Source organism: Coptis chinensis, chromosome 5 (genome assembly GCF_015680905.1).
Source record: "Coptis chinensis isolate HL-2020 chromosome 5, ASM1568090v1, whole genome shotgun sequence".
NCBI lineage: Eukaryota > Viridiplantae > Streptophyta > Magnoliopsida > Ranunculales > Ranunculaceae > Coptis > Coptis chinensis.
In genome coordinates, this window is record NC_141460.1 from 66687237 (window position 1) to 66711158 (window position 23922).

At 36.1% G+C, this 23922-nt stretch overlaps 2 protein-coding genes and 1 pseudogene across 2 annotated transcripts; 2 read left to right on the plus strand and 1 right to left on the minus strand.

Moving 5' to 3' along the window:
* Positions 1-1391: 1391 nt before the first annotated feature.
* Positions 1392-2766, minus strand: LOC147498444 (histone-lysine N-methyltransferase SUVR3-like). The gene has a single exon (XM_086560423.1). It carries the CDS (start codon positions 2129-2131, stop codon positions 1628-1630), a length of 504 nt encoding a protein of 167 aa, XP_086416549.1. The 5' UTR covers positions 2132-2766; the 3' UTR covers positions 1392-1627.
* A 374-nt stretch (positions 2767-3140) lies between these two features.
* LOC147498445 (mitochondrial metalloendopeptidase OMA1-like) lies at positions 3141-3827 on the plus strand. The gene has a single exon (XM_086563236.1). The coding sequence runs from the start codon at positions 3141-3143 to the stop codon at positions 3825-3827; it is 687 nt and encodes a 228-aa protein (XP_086419362.1).
* Positions 3828-7110: 3283 nt separating this feature from the next.
* LOC147498446 (uncharacterized) lies at positions 7111-10390 on the plus strand (annotated as a pseudogene).
* Positions 10391-23922: the final 13532 nt, after the last annotated feature.

A 23922-nucleotide genomic window follows, 5' to 3' on the forward strand; every position in this document is an offset into this window, starting at 1 on the left:
ATGACTCCTAATGCCAATGTAAGCTATGAGAATGCTATGAGGAATACTGTAACGTATGCTGGTAATGGAAGTGGAGAAGATGTGAATAGAAAAATATGAAGAGTTAGGAGTCGTTCTAGTGCCCTCTCTGAAGGTGCAGGAACAAGTTGCATAAGAAATGATAGAGGCAAAGAGATCAGGGCCTACTGGTACAACTGCCCAACATGCACCAAATAGCCAGAGTAGTGGTGCTTAAGGGAATGGAACAGAGGTTGAAGAGCTCAATACTGGTGTACATGAGACTGGAATCGATCCTTCCATTGGACTTTAGCTAGTACTTTATGTGCCTGCTGAGATAACAACTCCTATAGTAAATATGATTAGTGAAACTATTGATATTCCTGATGTTAACACTTTTTCGCAAAGAGGAACTTCAAGTAACAAAAGATATAAGAGTGATATGATTACACCAATCCAGAGTCAGCCTAGAGGTATTCCGATTAACCAACTGCCATGTAGTAGATAACGAAACATGTATGAAGGGCTAGTTACTGGAAATGAGGATAAAGATGATGATCTCTCAGAGAATGAGACTGAGTTCTTTACGGATGTAGTATCCCCAACACTTGTTTTGCAAAAGAGCTCAACAAGGTATGTAACGCCATTTAAGGATCCAAATCAATGGACTACTGTGAAGCCAAAAAGAAGCAAGCGGATCGAAAAGCATGATTCAGGAGAAGTAGAGCCTACGCTGGTAATGATGAAGAAAGTAAAGTCGTTACTGAATAACAAAAAGATCAGAAATCTTGAGGGCTACACCAAAAAAAATTTGGATGATACTTTGGGACTCACTTATGTGTGTTGTTCTTGCGAAAGTTTCTTTTGCAACTATGAGAAAGCGCGGACTCATCTTAGAAAGGATCATCCTAAGATTGTTAAAGAAAGCATGACTAGGAAAGTAGGACTACTATCTCTACTTTCTTAGGTTCGTTTGCAGGTCGACTGGTATGTTATTATGTATGTTAGGCTTGAAGCCTGTCAGTATAGAGTCTTTGTGCTCTTCCTTTTAATGATCTAACTCTTAGGGAGGCTTGTAAGGTGTAACCTTTTGCAATAATAACAGCTGGCCTTAACCCCAACTTAATCTTTAAAAAATAAAAATAAAAACGTTACTTCTTATGCTGCTACCTGTGAGGTCTTTAGGGATATGGTGAGGGCTCGTTGTCACTGTGGCTTTTGGAAGCAGTTTCTGTCTTGGCCGTGGTCTCATTAATTTTATCGTTGTTCTTTATCTAAGGCAAGGGACCAGTACAAATTGATTCTACAATGTAAGATACCACTCGCGATGATGATCACAATTGATGATTCCTTTTTTCCTGCTTGTAAGCTTTTTTTTTAAACTTATAACAGAATTATATTTCTTGCAAAAAATTATTATAAACTCCAGCAACAAGTACACATTCCATCAGCCATAACACTACAAGCTCCAGTCCAGACAATTCGAAAAATATCAATGCTTCAACACAAAGCAGCATCAGGCTTCACAACTGGTAACTATTGCTACAGAGTACAACCCCATTGTCTCGACCCTGCTACAGAAGTTTTTGCAATATTCTCCAACAGAAGAACTCTATTTAGAGAAAATACATCAAGTATTTTCAGATGGAAGGAATCCAAAACAATAAGAGCTGCTGCAATAGCACCTTAAACCATTAGGCCTGAGCCTAACATCTCCATAACTGAAAACAAGTTCTTCACCTTCTAGTACATCTCTTGAAGTGAAGAAGCATAGGCGAGGAAACAACATCCCAGAGTTTCTTACTAACACGGTCAACAGATTACCGATAAACCGTGCAATATTTCCTACCTTGGTCGCATCAATATTCACCCTCAAACATGCTTTCCCAGATGGAGACTTGCCACCTGCTGCAAGTTCATCATACTTCTGTTGTCGGCATCTCGCTTCAGCTGTTGTCAATAGTTCACCTGCATACTCACAAACAAATTCTCCTTGTCTAATGAACTCACCAGCATGCAATCCCCAACCCTTCCTTCCATCCTTAACAACTCTCAATCTAACCGAAACCCCCTTTTGAGTTAACCTATTCCCACAACTCAAATCACAAACACATCTCTCTCCACACTCACTCATAACCTCATATTCAAAAGCAAACTCAGGTTTCAACCTACAACAAACACACTCATCCCCAGAACAAATACCCTCACAATCACACCCAACCCCATCCTCAATCGTTAACAAACTAGAAACCGTCTGTTTCAAATAAATCGACGAATTGAAACAGCCCCATTGTTGAGATGGGTTAAAAACTTTAAGTATTTGACATGGGGTGTAAACAAAATAAGAATAAGGCTCAGAATCAGAATCAGCTGTATTATTAATGAATGGTATTGGGTGGGTTTCTAAGTTTGGAAAGGCGTCTAATGATCTTGAGATTGTGATTTGTTTGGAGATTTGGTGAAGATATTTGTAGGTTAGAGAAGATGAAGCTAGATCTACAGGAGAAAGCCATGGAAGGAGTAAATCGGCGCATTGGAAAAAGAGACTTGGGAAATTTTTGTTTGCTGTTTCTAGTCTTTTCCCCTGCCTTTAAGCCTACGTACTACTAGTACAAGGAAATATTTCAGTGTAGGTTTCGGAAACCAAAACACTATTGGTTTGGTAAACAACTTTTATGAAACCAAGTTCTATTTAGATTATGACCAGGTTGTGTTGTTTTATATATACGAGTGTTTGAGCAAAATTTTAATCCACCGACATTGAGTGGCTTGTGATAGAATAATCGAGAAATAGGCAACAATGCGTTCAAGAGAGAGAACGTGAGAGATAAAACAGTATAGGTCGGTTTCCATCTCGTTCTTCACCCAACTTCATTCTTCTGATCTCCACTCTCATTAATGATATACTCTTTTGCCATTATCGCCGTGGATTAGAATAATGCCGAACCTAGTCGTCTCTTATTGTCTTTTCGCGTACTGTGGGCTTAATCTGCACATCGTGATTTATTGGTTATTGCATTGCTAGCTGTTAAGTGTGTGTCTCGTTATAGTGTTTGTTATCATGTTTCCGTTTATAGATTTTGGGTACTGTATGTTATTGGAGATTCGAAACTGTTCCTTACAGAAACTGCACACATTTGATTATGTCGTCGCCTATGCTGATGGAGAAAGCAATAGGATATGTTATACTAAAACAACGTATGTCAAGATATACCGGGAAAGTTTTAGATGAAAAACATCCTCAAAGTGTGAGGGCGAGGTTGATATTACGCAATATACTTAAAGGTTTAGTAAAGCGTAATCCAAATTATGCTTCGGGGTTTAGGCATTTTGATGATTGGATATGGGAAATAGCAGTGATAGACGACCCAACTATATTTGCTTACGACATCCTTCAGGGAAAAATCTTTATTTCCAATGGTTTGCTAGAATATTTCAGAAATGATACTGAGGTAGCTACGATTATTAGGCATGAGGTTGGACACTTTGTAGCTAGACATCACGCAGAATGTCCCACATTACCTTTATCTCATCGCCATATGACTGAATTAGAAGCGGATTACATTGGGCTACTATTGATGGCTTCAGCTGGATATGATCCTCGAATTGCACCTAAAATGTGGAAGAAGATGGAAATTTGGGATTCTTGTGATTTGCCAGAAATGTGGGATTCTTTTGATTTGTCAGAAGGCTTAGAAAATGAAGAAGAAGATGAAGATTCTCTCTCTACCCATCCATCTGATGAGGAAAGAGCTAATTTCTTGGCTCAAAATCATATCATGGAAGAAGCACTCACCATATATTATGAAGTACAAGCACAATTTTATTGAAGAAAAAAAAAATTGTTTTATGATTATTGGATCTCACATAAAACCATTTCCATCAATGAAGAACAAGAACAACTGTAGAGGACAGTGTTTTGTGATAATGACTCAGAAAACCATTTTCATCAATGAAATAACTCACGGACCCAATTTATTGATTTTAATAACTCTCAAGGACAAATTAAGTTGGCCTGGTTTATTTTATATTTCTTTAATACTACTTTTACCCTTTCCCGTTAATAAACAAAATTACGAGTGAAAAAAATCTAAAACCCCTTTCTTCTTCAACTGACCAGACTTTTTGATTCATGACGCACCTTATCAAACTACAAATCGAATCCCTTCCCTGTTTTAATCAAACGAAATTACGAAAGAGAAAACCCAAAACCCCTTCCCTGTTTTAATCAAACGAAATTACGATAGGAAAAACCTAAAACCAAAGTCGAGAAATAGACAAAGTTGTGCGAAGCTTCAATTATTTTAAAGAAGTTGAACAAAGATGGCAACCATTATCCAAAAAATCAAAGACATTGAAGATGAAGTATCACACCATTATCATTTTTTTTTTAAACTAAACCCTGGTGGACCTTTAGCTCGAATGGGCGAGCACTTTGAAGATATCCAAAGGTGATGGTGGTTCGATTCCACCAAGATCCTCTAAAATTTTAATGTTAATCAAACAATAATTGTTCATATTTTACTGTTGAACACGTATTGTTCATACCTACTTTAAGTATGAACACGTATTGTTCATATCTGCTTTGGGTTCATGTTTTTTTGTTAGTATGAACACGTATTTTTCATATCTATTTTGGGTATGAACAATCAATATTCATATATGTTTTGGGTATGAACATTTATTGTTCATATATGTTTTGGGTATGAGCAATCAATGTTCATATTTGGTTTGGGTTCATGTTTTTTTTAAGTAGGTATGAACAATCAATGTTCATATATGTTTTGGGTATAAACATTTATTATTCATATATGTTTTGGGTATGAACAATCAATGTTCATGTCTGTTTTGGGTATGAACATTTATTGTTCATATATGTTTTGGGTATAAACAATCAATGTTCATGTCTATTTTGGGTATGAAAATTTAATGTTCATATATGTTTTGGGTATGAACAATCAATGTTCATGTCTGTTTTGGGTATGAACATTTATTGTTCATATATGTTTTGGGTATAAACAATCAATGTTCATATCTATTTTGGGTTCATGTTTTTTTTTGGGTATGAACACGGATTGTTCATACCTAAAGAAGGCATGAACAATCAATGTTCATATCTGTTTTGGGTGTGAACATTTATTGTTCATATATGTTTTGTTCATACTTATTGTTCATAGCTAATGTTCATAATTTGGGGTATGAACAATTATTGTTCATATCTATTTTGAGTTCATGTTTTTATAGCCACAATTAATATTCATAGCTAATGTTCAACATGGGTAGGTATGAACAATCAATGTTCATACCTATTATGGGTATGAACAATCAATGTTCATAACTGGGTCAATATCCATACATGGATAGATATGAACAATATTTGTTCATAGCTCAAATAGGTATGAACACTCATTGTTCATAGCTAATTTTCATAGTTGGGGGTATGAACAATCAATATTCATAGCTATTGTTCATACATGGATAGGTATGAACAATAGTTGGGGGTTCATACCTATTGTGGGTATGAACAATCAATGTTCATAACCGGGTTGTTTCAGTTGGGTCGGGCAGTTTATTTTTTTTCTTCAAGGGTATACTTGACCTTTCATCTACTCGAGCCGTTCTTATTTCGCGTCAAAAGTAAACTTGAACTTTCATCTACCCGGTCCTTGCGAGTGATTACAAAAATAACGTGTCCTCTAGAGTTCCTCTTTCGGCCGATTTGTCCTCTAGAGTCGCTCCCTGTAAAAAGAAAAAGAAAAACAAAAAAGGAAGTAGGAGCACGAGAATAAGTGAAGCAGGTTAGAAAAGAATGAGGAAAACGTGCTAATAGGACAATTTGCACTTGATAAACTTATATTATGTAGGATGACCTTTTACCTGAAAGTCATCCTCAAAGTGCAAGGATGAGGTTGATATTACAATGTACATTTCAACTGTTTGAAAGGTCTACAAAGAGGAGTAAAACGTTGTACAAGTTATGGTTAGGAAATTGGGCGTTTTAAGTGCTTGAATTTTCATAGATACACATGTTATGTGGGATTTATGCGCCATGGTGGAAAGATTGTGGCTTTTACAGGATTGCTCCAAGTATTCAGGTCATATGCTGAGATAGCTATAAACTTTTGGCATGGGGTTGCACATATTGTAGCTCGACATGCGGCACAACTATTTACGCAACTCATGTGGAAGACTGGAAGTTGATAAATTTTGGCTCTGCTAGAATATCATAAAATTCTATATTATAAGGGATGCTTCTTGCATTGAGATCATGTATATCATGTTGACAGTTTAATTATTTCCTTCATATATGTTTTCTAAATCAATGTTACTTATGTAAAATCTCATTTTTGTCACTGTTAATGGATTTTGCTTCACTTTCCAAACAATGGTTGTTGTGCACATGTACATTTCCCTTAATCATTATCATATAGTTATCTGTAGTGTAGCATAGATTTGTATGACCAGAGAGATGGATATTGTTCGATTTAAATGGTCAACATGTTGGCTTGAACTTAAAGAAACTTGGTTCACAGAGCAGAAATTTGTGAGCAGTCGCACCCGTGGTCTCATTTGTGGAAGCTATGGTAAAAAGTTCCTTGGGCGAGTTTTTCAGATTCCATATATCTTCTTGCAATTGGTGTTTATGTAAAAGTGTTAAATCGTGGGCCAAGCACTAGCAATTCAATGATTAAATCAGAAGAATTATTTATCTCAAATGCAAAGAAACTTCATAAGTTGATATGGACTACTTTAATTATCAGTCTTACGAGATTGTAGTGATAGTATATTGACTCGATTTAGGAGTAGATTCTTAGAATATCCTGTATATTCAGTTTCCAACTATAGATTTTTAGTCAGGAAGTCTTTCCTTAATGTACATTCTTGGTGAGGAAGTCTTGCCCTATTGATTGTGCTTCTCCTTAGTGAGCAAGTCTTGTACAATATATATAGAATGAAAATCTTGTCTTTCTTTAGTTAGAGCAAGACAATAAAACAATCTATGTTCTTCTTTACTTCCACATACAATTCTTTATTTTACATGGTATCATGAGCAGTTACGATCCACGCTTAATCATATCAATTTCCTTTCACTTCAGTGATTTTTTTTCAACAATGGGTGACGTTAACACACCAAAATCTCTTGTTTCTTCATCTGTCAACAATGACGACATCATCGCTGCTCAAGGATCTGATGATCCATATTATGTTCATCATTCAGATAACCCCACGACTATTTTAGTTTCTCCTTCTCTTATCGGCGACAACTATGCTACCTGGATTCAAACTATTACTATGGCACTCCGGGCAAAAAACAAATTAGGATTCGTTGATGGTACTATTACTAAACCAAAAACTGAAAAAGAATTGCGTCAATGGGAGAGATGCAATGATTTGGTTTCTAGCTGGATATTGAACTCGGTTTCGAGTGATATTCGAAGCAGTATACTATATGCAGATACTGCCCATGATATTTGGATTGATTTACATGAACGGTATTCTCAATCTAATGCTCCAAAAATATTTCCGTTGAAAGACATTATTATGTTACTCAAGCAAGAAGGTATGTCTGTTTCCGAGTATTATACCAAACTGAAATCTTTATGGGACGAACTGAGCTCTCTTGTGGTGATTCCACCTTGCATATGTGGTCATGGTCGAGCCACTGCTGATCTTGTTAGCTAAGATAGTGGTATGAAATTTTTGCAAGGATTACATGATCGTTATATACCACTTCGGAGTCAGATTTTGCTCATGGATACATTCCCTCTCACAACCAAGCTTTATTCCTTAGTTCGTTAAGAAGAAAAACAGCAAGAACTCCATTCTTTATCATCTCCTATGGTTCAATCTGCTGCTCTTAATGTTCCTAAATCTAAAATACGTAACAAAAATACTAATACGTATAATCAATTTGGTGGAACAAGTAGGCAAAACTTCTCCAGCAAAAGTCTAAAAGGGCGTCCTTATTGTGATCATTGCGGCAATCATGGCCACACAAAGGCGACCTATTACAAGATTTATGGAGTTCCTTGTTGTGATCACTGTGGGAAAGAAGGTCACACAAAGGAAACATGCTACAAGATTCATGGCTTTCCTCCAAAAAAGATTGAATCCACTTCTCTTGCTGTTTCTACTCCAAGTACCTCCGAAAGTGCTAGTTTTACGGTGACTTCACCACCATTTTCTCAGGTGCAGTATAACAAGTTGTTGGCTCTACTCTCATCAGGTAGTATTCATCCATCCGCAGGTTTAGCAGGTACTATTCTTTCTGTCCCTTTATCATCAGTTTGGGTCATAGACATAGGGGCATCAAATCACATGTGCTCTTCATTATCTTTATTTTCATTTTATAAACCTGCACCTGTTGAGTTATATGTTCAGTTACCAGATGGGACTCATACTTTGGTTACACATATTGGGACTGTTCACTATTCTCCGTCACTTATCTTGGAAAATGTTTACTTTGTGTCTCGCTTCAAATTTAATCTTTTATCTGTGAGCCAACTTACAAAATCTATTCACTGCTGCATAACATTCTTTCATGACCATTGTGTTTTCCAGGACCTGTCAACGAAGATGAAGATTGGACTGGGTAATTATCATGAAGGTCTCTATTTTCTTCAAGGAAACACAACTTTACTCTCCACAAATTTCTCTAATTTTGATTTATGGCATTGTCGTCTTGGGCATCTCTCGTCTTCTCATCTTCAGTTTCCAGCCAAACAAAATAGTTCTATTTTTTGTTCAAAAAACAATGTTTGTGAAATTTGTCCACAAGCAAAACAGAGTCGTTTGTCTTTTCCATTGAGTTCCATTTCTAGTGTTCGACCTTTCCAGTTAATTCATTGCGATATTTGGGGTGCTTTTTCTCAATCATCTTTAAGTGGTACAAGATATTTTCTAACTATTGTTGATGATTATACTCATTGCACTTGGATATATCTTATGCAGGCCAAATCAGAAACTAAAAAATTCATCCAATATTTTTTTGCTATGGTCGTACAACAATTTAATTCAAAAGTTAAATTTATTTCGTCTGGAGATGGTGATGTTTTCTTACCTCAAATTCAAAAGGTTCGATCCGATAATGGAACTGAGTTTCTTTCAAAAGATATGCAACTGTTTTTCAATCAACATGGTGTCATTCATGAACGAAGTTGCGTTGCCACACCCTAACAAAATGGAGTCATGGAGCGGAAACATCGTCATCTCCTTGAAGTCACACGGGCTTTGTGATTCTAAGCTAATTTACCCCTCATTTTTTGGGGAGAGTGTGTTCTTGCTGCCACTTATCTCATTAACAAAATCCCCACTCCACTTTTATCAAACAAATCACCTCATGAAATGTTGTTCAATTCCAAACCCAATTACTCTCATTTACGTGTTTTTGGATGCATGTCTTTGTTTTGCACATAATACACACATTCAACATAAATTCGATCGTCGAGCTAAACCTGGTATATTTGTAGGTTATCCTCATGGTCAAAAAGGTTATCTTGTTTATGATATGGAAACCAAAAAAAATTATACATCTCGTGATGTTGTTTTTCATGAAAATATTTTTCCCTTTCGTGATTTGTCTCACTTGGCTGATTCTACTATTGTTACTATTAAACCTATTGAGGATAATTCAACTTTTCCTTCTCAAATTAATGAACTCGTGCAAAATGATGTCAATCCTCAAGATATTATTGTTCTAAACATTGATTTAGTGCAAGATCCTATTGTTCATGATCCGGTTCTAGAAGACCAAGTTTTCCCTCAACAAGAACCACCTAGACAGTCTATTAGAGATCATCAACGTTCAATTTTACTCAAGGATTTTGTTTGTTCTGTTGCTGCTCATGATAAGTTACCCATTTCAGTTGACTCCAAGAAGACATGTACAACGGTTTTTCCATTATCTAACTATATCTCTTACTCTAAATATTCAAATGTACATAAATAATTTCTTTCTAGCATCTCATCAGCCAATGAACCTACTTCTTTCTTGCAAGCCATGAAATTACCTCATTGGCGTGATGCAATGGCTAAGGAAATTAAAGATCTGGAGTAGAATAATACATGGACTCTTGTACTTTTACCCTCAAATAAGAAGCCTATTGGTTGTAAATGGGTTTACAAGATCAAATTTCATTCTGATGGTACTATTGAGCATTATAAAGAGCGTTTGGTCGCAAAAGGGTATCATCAAATTGAGGGTCTTGATTATCATGATACTTTTGCTCCAGTTGCCAAGCTTGTTACAGTTCGAGCCTTACTTTCAGTAGCAGCAGTTAAAGGATGGGATCTCTTTCAAATGGATGTGAATAATGCCTTTTTGCAGGGAGATCTTAATGAAGAAGTTTATATGACACTTCCTCCTGGATTTTCTCGAAAAGGGGAGCAATGAGTGTGTAAGTTGAATAAGTCATTATATGGCTTAAAACAGGTTTCTCGGCAATGGTTTGCCAAGTTTTCTACCACTCTTATCCAGAAAGGATTTTCTCAGTCTCATGCAGATTATTCACTATTTACTCGTGTTACAGAAAATTCCTCACTCTTTGTTCTTGTCTATGTCGACGACATTATCATTACAGGCAGTGATTTTAGAGGAAGCATTTTCTGTCAAAGATATTGGTAGATTGAAATATTTTCTCGGTATCGAATTTGCACGTTCAAAGAAGGGTTTATTTCTCTCTCAACGAAAATACACTCTTGACATCTTGAAGGATGTAGGTATTACTGGTGGTAGAATTTCAGATTTTCCCATGGAACAAAATTTGAGATTATCTCCTATGGATGGCACCTTCTTCCAGATGCTTCTCTATATCGACGTCTTATTGGACGTCTCATTTATCTCACTATAACAAGGCCTGATATCACATACTCGGTGCACCATCTTAGTCAATTCATGCAAGCACCTCGTTCTTCTCATATGGATGCAGCTCAACATATTCTTCGATATCTAAAGGGTTCTGTTGGCAAGGGTATTTTTCTTTCTTCATCCAACAGTTTGCATCTAAGTGGTTTTTGTGATTCAGATTGGGTAGGATGTCCAACTACTAGGCGTTCTACAACGGGCTATTGTACCTTGTTAGGTACTAATCCTATTTCTTGGAGAACCAAAAAACAACCTACTGTTTCATGTTCTTCTGTCGAGGCCGAGTATCATGTGCTTGATACTCTCACCTGTGAATTGCAATGGTTAAAATTCTTGCTCAGAGATCTTGGTATACCTCATTGTTCTCCCATCTTAGTTTATTATGATAATCAAGCTGCCATTCACATTGCAGAAAATCCCGTTTTTCATGAGCGAATGAAACACATTGAACTAGATTGTCATTTTGTTCATGAGAAAATTCAGTCCAAGCTCATTGCTCCTCGCTATACTCCTTCGGAACAAATTGCAGATATGTTTACCAAACCACTTGGTGCTGATCGTTTTCAACGTTTGGTTCGCAAGGTGGGCGTTATTGACATCCACGCTCCACCTTGAGGGGGAGTCTTAGAATATCCTATATATTCAGTTTCCAAATATATGTGTATTCCATATTGTATAGTTTCCAACTATAGATTCTTGGTCAGGAAGTCTTTCCTTAATGTACATTCTTGGTGAGGAAGTCTTGTCGTATTGATTGTGCTTCTCCTTAGTGAGCAAGTATTGTACAGTATATATAGAATGAAAATCTTGTCTCTTTTTAGTCAGAGCAAGAGAATAAAACAATCTCTGTTATTCTTTACTTCCGCATACAATTCTTTATTTTACATAGATAAACTGCACAATTATTGCACAGTTTTCAGCGAGTTTTCATTCTCTGCAGCGAACTTATGAATGCATACCACGAGTATGACTGAAGTTGCATGTATTTAGTTGATCGATCTAGCGGCAAACTGAAGTTTGTATATACTAAATACGCCACATACACAAACTTTAGTTGGCCACTAGATTGAGCAATACTACTGTTTCCCATATGTTATTAACACCAGTGACAATGCTTCAACCTTTGACACCCAAACTTAAGCCCTCAAGCCTTAAAGCCACTTTGGAGTGTTATGCAACCAAAGAATCAAGCATAACCTTCTCCATACCTGGCAGCATTAAGGGCACAAATCAATGCTCCGATACCATAAAGAGAAGGAGGCGTAATATTTTGTTTATTGGAAACTTGAAGAATAACAATCTCTTATTATAATAACCTTCTCCATACCTGGCAGTATTAAGGGCACGAATCAATGCTCTGATACCATAAAGAGAAGAAGGAAGCATAACATTTTGTTTATTGAAAACTTGAAGAATAACAATCTCTTATTGCATATGTATACCAAATCATTGCACTGAAACCTAGCTAAAGCATTAGTGAGGTGTCCACTTGTGATATGTTGTCTTGATTTGCTGAGTTGTTAACATGTATTAGAGCATTCCCAATGCAAGCAACAACTTGTTACCTCCACATAGGCACCACATAGGACTATTTCTCCTCATAGTTACCTTTTGGATGAGAAGCTACTAGGGGTTGTTGCAAAGGTGACTTTAAAATTCAAGTGAAATGTTTTATTATGTCTGAATGTAAAAAATGAAAAATACCGAAAAAAAAAACATGCCGGACAAAATGAAACATCTCATCCGAAAGAAAAAGAAAATGAAAAAGTCGAAAAAGACTTGGGGACAGAATGAAACATCCCATCTGGAAAAAAAAAAATACGAGACAGCAGAATAAAAAGTTTCGTCTGAAGATCACAAGTCGGCAACTATCTTAGTAGCAAGTGTGTACCCTCATTGTAACTTAGTGAAAAACTACCCTCATTGTCACCTTTGCATTGGGCCATTGTTTTTGGATCATAAAGGTGACAAGTTGTTATTTCACCTCAAAGCTACTTGCATTGGGAATGCTCTTAGATGGTTCTCACTTGAGCTGTATCAGGATGACTTGATTGGCTTTATACCACACACGCTAACACACAAATACATTATACAAAACAAAACATTATATCATTCGGCATATACCAAACTTCCAAGAAAATTTCATAAAGCACAACACTACAATAGGCAGCCAACATGCCACTAGAATGTGTATTGAGCCTGGAGCCATGGATTAATATGCAGTTTCCACGTATTACTCTCATGCAATTCAAATAAACAAAATGTATAAACAATAGAATCACCTTATATATGAAGACATTGTTTATTCATAAGATCATATATATATGAGTGTCGTAATTTACTCTGGAATTTCATACACGTGAGAGCATACAACCATACAAGTTGGTACAAATACCTTGTTTTTCAACCACTATAGTCCTACACTCCTACGTCATCACCAACAAAGATAGCAACAACCATTAACATTGAAGAGACAAATGAAAATGGAATAGTAATAACAAATTTTATATATTAATTAATAGAACAAGACCAAAGTGAGGAAGAAATGCATTTTTTCTATGTAGTATTTATCTTCTTCATTTGATTAAACTAGATAAAGTTTAAATAGTGTTCACACCATTGGGTGGGAGCACATTACCAAACACAAAAGTTTGGGGGCCTTGGTTTCAGAAAGGCAAGAGACATGAATTGGGCTATGCTGTCCAAGTTAGCTTGGAGAGTAGCCATTGATATCAATTCTTTATGGACTAGAACTTTGTAATATAGTATATATGCATGGCCAAAAAATGGATTGGAGATATTGAGATTCCACCTGACAAGGCATTTTACTTCTGGAAATGCATTCATAAAGCCTTCAATTGTATTAATGGTGGTTTAATCTTGGCTCTGGGCAATGGGCTCTCTACCTCAATCATGAAGGATCCTTGGATCATATGCAATGACAAACCTAATACACTTGAAGAGTTAGGGGTGGTGAGCCCCCAACTTGAAATTTTGAAGGTGGCTCATCTGTTTTTGAATGATGAAAGTGGTTAGAATACTAGTTTATTGGATCAATATTTCAGCTCTTTCATTAGTAAAAAATTCCAAGATGTCATGGTAAGGAAGGGTGTAAGCAAGGATACTATGAAATGGAGTGGTGATAGGTATGGTAGTCTAATTGTGAAATCTGTTAGACTAGTTGTATGAAAACATCAACTAGAGTAGAACAGAATGAATAGTAGATGAATAGTGAACAACCAAAGCGTCGATAAGATTATCCTTAAGGAAAGATTTCGCCCCTTCCACTGGTGCAGAAAGGCTACAATGACGTCTTCTCCTCACTAGATTCAATGGTTACAGAAGGATGATTTTGCACTAATCAGACTTCTCTCTAGAACGGCGTAATAACTTTCTCTGGTGGCTGACAGTAAGAAGAGAAGGAGAAGCTAGGGTTTGGTTTTTTGCAAGATCTGTTTCTGTAAGTATATATGATCTGGATGCACAGTCCTGGTTATATAGAGAGTCACAGTTGGTTTCTAGAAATAGAATAGAAATTTACTGGAAACAGAAATCTGAAACTTGCTCCAAAAGCAAAACAAGTTTAGGCAATATGGGACTATCTTTCTAGCATAAAAGTGGAGAGAACACTCAATGTTCTCCACCTCCACTTTGCTCACTCTTAAGTAGATTGAAATACAACAAAGAGATTCCAATAATCTCCCACTATTTCAAAATACTTACAGTCCTCCACTATTTTGGAATATGATATTACAAAAGAAAGGGTTTACAAAATGCAAGAGAGAAACGAAATTGCAATGCCTAAGATACTGGTGCCTTACGGGCTTAAACCAGTCATAGGGTAACATGTCTTTTCTCACGTGAAAGCGGTAGATTAAAAAATCTTTGAACCAACTTCCCTTGTAGTGAAATAGATGACATGCACCTATATTGCTTTTAATTATATGCCAGTTTTGCGGTGTTGCGCCTTTTGGCCCTGCGTTGCCTGTGTTCCATGAATGCTCTAGAGTACTTGCCCGAATACTCATAAGAATCGACCCAGTTCTACATTAACGTAGGTGGATTTCCATCAAGTGTACATTGTAGTTTAAATAAACCACCTCATTAAATATGGGCTATATATAGAATCCAATAAGAGTTAAAGAACTCATCCTTACTCACTGCAATTCTAGTTATACAAAGTATACTATAGTACCATCTCACCATAAGGTGGGACGTCTCATAAAAATAAGACGATAGTAATGCAGGACGACGAAATGACTTGTTTTTCCCTTTGAACCTACTTCATGGGATCTCCAATCACATAGGTAGGGTTGCCGTCAGTGTCGCCCTATATATGGGCATAAGCAGTCTCATCCCCCTCGATGTATAACCACTTGCCTCCAAATAAGTGGTGCGGTCAGACATGTGGCCAAACTAAGTCCGACCTAACATAATCTCCAATAGCTACTTGATTAAGTTATATCTCAAACTTACATGTATTCTTTTCCCATTGCACATATTTCTTTATGTTTTAGCTATCGCAATGAGACAATTACAAAGCATATACACATCAGGAGGCTATTTAGAGCTAATGAGAAGATTTGCCAAGAGGTTGCTAACCTTCTTAACATCATCACATGCCTTTTCTAAGGTGATTAGCTTGGATGATATCCAAGACACTCAATTTCCACCAAGGGTAAACACAAAACACTATTGGATTAAGTTTATAACACATTACCCTTCCAACAATGATGGAAATCTACTAAACATAAGTCCATAATCAATGGCTCCGCTATAGTACTTAGATAATCTGACAATATACATCCAATGTTTCTTATAAGAACAATGGTTTATCAACTCAATATGCCATTAATGTAGGCAATGTCATGTCTCACATATATAATCCATTAAGTACAATAGGCTGCCAATGATATTGACATATTTAGTATGAGAAAACACAAGTATATTATTTTTCATAAGATGGATATCTGTCACAAGAAGTGTTGACACAATCTTACTAACGAAATACCCATACTTTTTAATGAAAATATTTTGACTAAGTGCTAAAACAACATAATGAAACCAACATGAGTTATAATTCCTATATTCACCAGTCATTCAATTCTGTAGTGCCCAAAATTCCCCTATACCATCCGACCGGTCTGGTTTAAGGTACGCTGTGGGCTTCAACCATATTCAAACCTCAACATCTTGACAACTGAATATAGCAGTTACATAAATGAGTTTAACAACATAATGAACTATCATTTCCAATGACGGTCTATTATGTGTTTCAAATAGAAATTTCTCTGTCTCATACACATTCTCAATGCTAGCACTCATGATATTAAATCATCTAAACAAAGATACATTAACACATATATTTTGCTTTACTCTAAAGAAAGTACACATCTTTATCAACAATGGTACTTTGACATCTATACAACACCAATATGTTGTTGAATTGCTCATGCCATTTATAGACGATTGAATCAACTCATACAAAGATTTAACTAAATTGTATACCTTAAGCTCTTCACCTAGTACTACTTGGTATTGTAGTTCCTCACAACTACTCAACTAGAGTCTTTAGAATTATGAAGAAGAAATTCTTGTTACATGAGCCAGGTTCCAAAATATTAAAATCTTTTATCTGAGTTGAACCCCTTGGCTATTATTATTAGCCTAGTATTTTGCAATATAACTATCACGTTTTAGTTTTCTCTTGAAGATACAATTCAACCTATAGATCCCCCAATAGGTAGATTAACTACCTCCCCTTAATGATTTGTGTAAATCAAAAGTCCAGTTTAGAGGAGTTGTATCTTTCAAAAAGGACACTTCTAATAGACAGACACCTTTCTTATGGGTTCATGAATCTTCCTTAAGAAACATATAAACGTCATCACCGTGATATACTCACTAATAGTCTTCCAAATTTCTTGTTCAGAAATTATGGGATCCTCGTATGTAGTTCATTATAAATATTCAACCACTCTATGCCAATTTTGCAGAAAATACAACCTCAAATAAAATTAGCATATAAGACATTCAATAATAGTGTGGTATCTACAAGATTGTTATCACTCATGACAACTGAAAACTAGCATCACTATTTTGAGTTTCACCAATGAACATCTACTAGATAGTTCTAGGTCTCAAAAATACTTCTTTTAGATTCATTCACAATAGCCTTGGCAAGGCACCCCCCACATTTTGAAGCATTTTTTGATAGGCCCAATACCTTTCACTAATAGAAAAAAGGCTTTTTGTGACTGTTTTAAAATGTTATTTGTGACTATTCTGTTCGGAACGGTCACAAATAGCATAAAAGGGTTTTTGTGACTGTTTTAAAAAGTTTTTAGTGATGTGCATTTTCAAAACAGTCACAAATGGTGTTTTTTTTCTAAAAAGAATGTGTATATGTGTGGAGAACTATTTGTGACTATTTTACTAAAATAGTTACATATTGACCGTTTGACCCAACTAGTTTTTGGTCCAATGCACCCCACAACTCCACTAAAAAATAATTAATTTCAAAACACGACACAGCCTCGTTCACTCACACCTCTCTCTGTCTCCCACTAACTTTGGATTCGAAAACTTTTGTTGTGTCATAAAATGTTGTGAATTTGTAATTTCACTGTGACAATTTTTGTTTCAAAAAGTTTTCCAACCCGCTCAAAATTTCATGCTCAATTTTTTTGATTATCTCTCGCCCATTAAAAGAAAAGAAAAAGAAAAATAAAAAGAAAAACCCTAGGCTACTACTACTCACTGTCGCACTCTCACTACGCCAGAAATAAAGAAATAAGGATCACGAACCAATAAGACTGGTTTAACCGTCCTTAACTAACTACTCGTATACCCGTCGCACTTTCTCAAACCCCTGTCATAGGCACAAAATCATGGACTCTCTAAAATATTTGATACGAAAACACATGTCTTCATAAAAAAAACATGAAACCCACCGTCGTAAACATAAGAATTTCTTGTCGCCATCCAAAATGTCCTTTTCTTTGCTGCTATGTTTTTGCTTCACTTCAACCGACGCTCTTTCCTTTCTGTTGAAGCAGAGTAGTAATTGCTTAATTTTGTGAAAAAGTATCTTCAGCCATGGGGATCGATTCCGAATGGAAGAAGAACCATTTCAAAACCCCTAAATTTTACTCACCAAACATTAAACTCAAAACCTAAACCCTAACTCATCCCATCTTCTTCTCACCAAATCCTCTTCTCAAAATTCTCAAAAGATCGTTTCTTTTTTGTTTGGTGTTGGTGCAATTAGATGCAAAGGAGATATGGTGCTGTGAATGCACTCCTAAAGGTAACTTTAATATCTTTTTTCAATTTTGCTTATTTCTTCATTTCTTTGTTATTTTGTTTTTGTGTTTACAATAGGGTAATTCTTCTTCAGCTTTGCCATACAAGAGAGCTCCACCAAGTTGGCTCAAAATCCCTTTTTAAGGTAGACGGTATTGATTCATTACTATCTTTCTGTTTTGATTATTTATTTCTAAATTTGAGATAGAAATGTTAAGAAAATTAGTGGTTTTGGTGTTTTAGCTCGAAGGGAATATACTAGTTACTAAGAAATTGGCTCTTAGGTTTAGTTTATATGGAGAAAAGAAAGTTGTTAAGGTATAGAAAATATACTTTTTAGGCTGTTTTGCAGTAAACTGGTTAAGTATACATAATGGGTTTTGACATAAATATGCCTACTGGCTAAGATTTTTAGATCCTTAAAGCAATCACTCATCATCCTCTTAATTTCTTATAATCCAAATCTCGAAAGATTCATCCAGGCAGAATTTCTGCATTGTTGGTGATATGCATGTTGACAATTAAGTAAGTAGTCAAATAGTAATATAATTTTTGTTAATTAATAATTTGATGGTTAATATAAAGAGAATGGAAACAGGTCACACGCTGTCTCTACATACCTTCTTATATGTTATTCAAAAAAAAAAAAAATTATATATATATATATATATATATATATATATATATATATATATATATATATATATATATATATATATATATATATATATATATATATAATTTGATGGTTAATATAAAAGAGAATGGAAACAGGTCACATTTGTCTCTACTATATAATTTTTTTTTTTTTTTTTGAATAACATATATGTTATGTAGAGAAAAAAAAAAAAACCAAAATTATATATATATATATATATATATATATATATATATATATATATATATATATATATATATATATATATATATATATATATATTGTATAATGGAAACCGATTATACAAGCTTGCGAGTTGATAGTTTTTCTCTGTTGATAAGTATAAGTTTGAATCTTTGTTGAAGCCTATTTAGTAGGTTGGTAAGCTTGGGCCTTGGCTGTTGTCAAGCCTTATGATTACACACGTATTTATTCTCAAACGTTTATTGGTTTTCAGTTACTTATTTTCTTAAGTCCGAGATCCACAGTCCAAAGTCCGAGGTCCACAGTCCAAGTTCGAAGTCCAAAGTCCAACGTCCGTATAGTCGTACGTTTTAGTCAAGTTACCTTACTCACGTGGGTTTGGTAGGATAGGTCGAGTAAGGGATCGTCCAAACCTTAGGGCTCGGATAGGTTCACAACTGGAATTACAACTTTTGGTGAGTAGGATTTTTAGGTTTCTTTTTAGTTGGTTTAATTAAAATAATGGTAATGCAAATAATGTAAATTACTACGGCGAATAGATGTAGGTAAACAAAAATAGAGAAACAGGGAGAGAGTTAGTCATACTCATGCGAGAATCATTTTTCAACAGTTTATATTTCCACGTCACTACATCTCTACTTCGTCTCGTTTTCGGAGATGATGTCGAGTATTGATCCCTAGTGCATGCCCACATCTCTAGGTCGCATTTCACTAGCATAAGGAGTTTTAATAATACCGCATCTCTGGTATATTATTTTAGCTCCTGGCTCGATTTCACATCAGCTGGACGAATTGGAGAGATTGTCGACACTGAGAGAGTCGCGTCGCGAGACATTTTGGTCGCGCCGCGAGACCGCCCCGGAGCATCGCGATCCAACTTTATGCGGTCTCCGATCATTTTGGGGACCGGATGTCAATTCTATGCCTAATTCCTAAGTAGTGATTCTAGAATATTAACGAGTCAATCCGGATTTTCACACGAGCAGCATAACCCTCCCCCGGGGATTAGCTCATGGTCATAGAAGGAATAATAAAACTTGCTGTATACATTAAGTAAATAAATGCAGGGACAAGAATTAAACTAGAAAAGAAATGATTTGTTATTAAGGTAAAAATAACTTACGATTTTAAGGCTGGCTTTGAAATGGAAATGGCAAAATGTAAGTCTTGAAGAAGAAAATCTAACTAGGCGTAGCTAAAAGCATTAATATCTTTGAAGGGTAATAATGAAGGCGACCCCCTTCATATATATAGGGCTGATACAGAGGAGTGATCCGTGAATGTTTTAGATTTTGTTTTATGCTAATTGAATGGTTCAAACAAAACTTTGTTTTTAACTGTTTTAATTTTTGTCCTTTTGCTGATTTAAGGTTTTGTTTTTAGCTTATGTCAATTCAAACCACACCTGGTTTGAATTGGTACGTGTCTTCTCTCTCGCCAGGTGGTATCAATTTGAAACCATCCTTTGCCACCTGCCTATGCTGACTCATCATGCCTTCTGGGCCCGCAGAGTGTGTCCAGTGGCGGCACCGATTTTAGCGTTTTTACGACTTTTTGTCCTTGCGCAGAGTTCGTCGCCCGGGTTGCTATGGCAGCTTCACTAGCCAACGTCGGCATTTAGATTTATCCGATTTGAGCTTCGGAAGTTTTCTGCTTCTTTATATGTGGGCCCATTCTGCACTGGTTTTGTTCTTTTGGAAACTTCGGCTCTAGTCAAGCTTTATTGGGCTTCACGGAAATTCCAAATATTCCCGTATTCCTGTACTTGGCAACTTCACTAGCCAACGTAACGTCGACATCTAGATTTATCCGATTTGAGCTTCGGAAGTTTGCTGCTTCTTTATATGTGGACCCGTTCCGCACTGGGTCTGTTCTTTTGGAAACTTTCTTTTGGGAACTTTGGCTTTAGTCAGGCTTTGTTGGGCTTCACGGGGGTCGAGTGGGAAACTTCAATTATTCCCGTATTCCCGTACTTCGATGCATGTTTTATCACTATATTTATTTTAATTGTGGAATCCTGCAAAAGTATGAAAATATAATTATTACATGATTATTAAACACATAATCGACCAAAATGATAGTCGGGGTTTAATATTACAGTTTTTGGTGCTTATCACACCACCCCCAAATAGCACTTTGCTTGTCCTCAAGCAAAGAAGAGACATTAAAATGATAAGTGGTTAAAAATGTGTTGTCATAAGCTAAATCTCATTTCGCAGAGTGCGGTTGCATTGACCGTATGCAACAAGGCCTTGAACCACTAGGAATTCCCTAGTGGACGAGTTATAGCCTCGTGAGAGTTTTCCAGAGAAGATACTCACAAACTTCATTTATACTACAACGACTTCAAGAACAAAGGCTTGTTTCCTTAATTAATCTCAGGTATCTAGACATCTCACTAGCAAGGGAAACAAGGATTTTATTCTTTCGAAATTCAAGTTAATATACATACAATAATCGAAACATCTACGTATGAGCATGCATGCAGTGATCTAATAATGAAATGTACGAGCAGGGCCGTTTCTGGATCCTTTGGATAGCGTCCTTAAGTAGGTTCTCACAGGTATGTGTCGAAACACAATTTCTCTCTTATTTTTCCACTCAAGCTTTGCTATCTCCAGTGTGCAGTGGGCACACATTTCCTCACATACTCAATGACAGTCAGAGGAGCCGAGGTCGAGAAGTCACAACTACTACTTATTATCATACTATTATATTCCTAATTGAGCTAGAGGTCTTTATTAGGTGTTATGGGGCTTAGGTGGTAGTGTAGAAGAAAATGGAATGGAAAGTTCAAAAATGATAAGTATGAGAGAATAAGGTCTTCGAGATATTTATACTAGAGAATCATTATTTTTTTTCCTGCTTCTAACATGGGTTTCCATACTTGGATTTTTCAAGCTTTTGTATTCCCTTTTGATTTGATTTTTTTGGGGGGAATTCTAACCTTGACATTTCTTTTGATTTTTGGAAACATATTTCTATTTTGTTTTGTTTTGTTTTTTTTTTTTTGTTTTGTTTTTGTTTTTTTGTTTTTTTTTTCTGATGAAACAGGTAACTGATTTTGATTTGTGACAAGGTTTTTCTCTTCATTTTTCTGTACTTCATCCTATTTCTCATACTCATCATCTAGGTAGGCTTATTTATTTGTGGTTAATAGATGGGTAATGATTTTTTTGGTGAAGGATTAATGAAAGGTTCAATGTGGTGACTAGCGGTAAATTTTTTGGCTATATCGATCCAAAGAAGGCCTAAATTCTCGCCTAGAATTTGGGTAGTGATCAAGTAAGTAGACGTGTGAACTTCTCTATTCGGAAGAACTACTCCTCTGTGTCATTACTCATATATCACACATTTTGAGGCTTTTGGTTAGATTCTTACAGGATATGGAAACTAAGTTATCTAACCGTGGGTCCCAGAAACTTACTGCTGTGTACATTTAATGATAGTCAGTGCATGAATGCTCATGAAAAGATGTAAAAACTATTGCATACATATTAAATTAAGTTTCTAAGAACAAGTCCTAATTCTTATGCTAGGGTGAGATTTCTAAATATTTTTCATCATAGAAAGAGAAACGAGAATTTGTCACTAAATACGTTTATTTAGACATTAAGTAAACTATATACAACTATGCATGCCTAATTTTTGCAAAAGGTTCTCACCACCCCCAAACAAATCGGACACCGTGTCCTCAAAGTGTTAAGAGGAAGAAAGAGTATACCCGAGGGCTTTGAGCAAAAATAAAGTGACATCTTCCACGTAAATTTATTGTAACACACTATATATTATACATCATAAAAGTAGAAGCACACCGTTAGAGTAGCACACCGTTAGGTTATTTATTTATTTCACATCAAAACATAAAACAAATATGTACATGCATCAACTCATATTGCCCCAACCTTGAACCGGGGATAGTCCCTCCTTGCCTCGTCCTCTCAGAAAATGCCATTCCTTCAAGATCCCGCCAATCTATCATAGCTTTCCGACTTCACTCCACTTCCTATTCTTTTGCATTGTCTAGATGAGCTATCATTTTATCATCGTTAGGGAAAGAACGAACTTTCTTAAGATACCTTGCGCGGCGGTCCATGTCCGGAAATCGCAAAGAACGAATTATCTTGTTTGTTGGACCACAGAGTCGACCTTTACCCAAATCCGAAGGTGGCTGCAAACTTCGTGGAAGTACGCCCTCACTATCCCGCATCTTTGTAATCGGTAGGGTGATATAGTGTTGCCGAAAAGACCGAGCCTTCTTAAGATTCTCAATTACTATTTCAGTAATGTCAAGGTGGTACGCGTTCTTTGGGCCAATGCATGGAATGTCTTACACGCTGCCTTTGATGCCGTGGAAAAATGCCAATCTCCCATGATGTTCAGAAGAATAAATAACATGGAAGTTCCAACATTCATGGTCATACTGGCTAGTGGAATAGTGAATTCTGGCCATCGGCCAGCTTCGGCATGTTCTTTGACGTGGGCAAGGCCATCGCCATACCGGGCAGCAAAATCTTCCCTAGAATAGTCATTAAGGTCATTCTCTATCATGTATTGAATGGGGAGATCTGGCTGAAGAGGAGGAAGGTCTAGAGCCATAGCCACTGTTGGCTCATAAAAAGCGTGTCGGGTGTTACCAATACGTAGTGTAAACCCATTCTGGACAGCTGGTAGATCTTCCATGTTATCATAAAAATAAACTGCCAAACCTGGGGAGTATGTATGCTCCGGGTGTAGAATGAGAGAGTTCCAACCAACTTGAGTGATGTAGTCTCTGAAAAGATGTCCATATGCTGGAGAATTCAGCAATGAATGAAAAGATTGTTTTGGGATCATCTTTGGAGCTTCCATTGTGTGAAAAAATGTGACCTGTTTAGACAAGGATAAACAAATA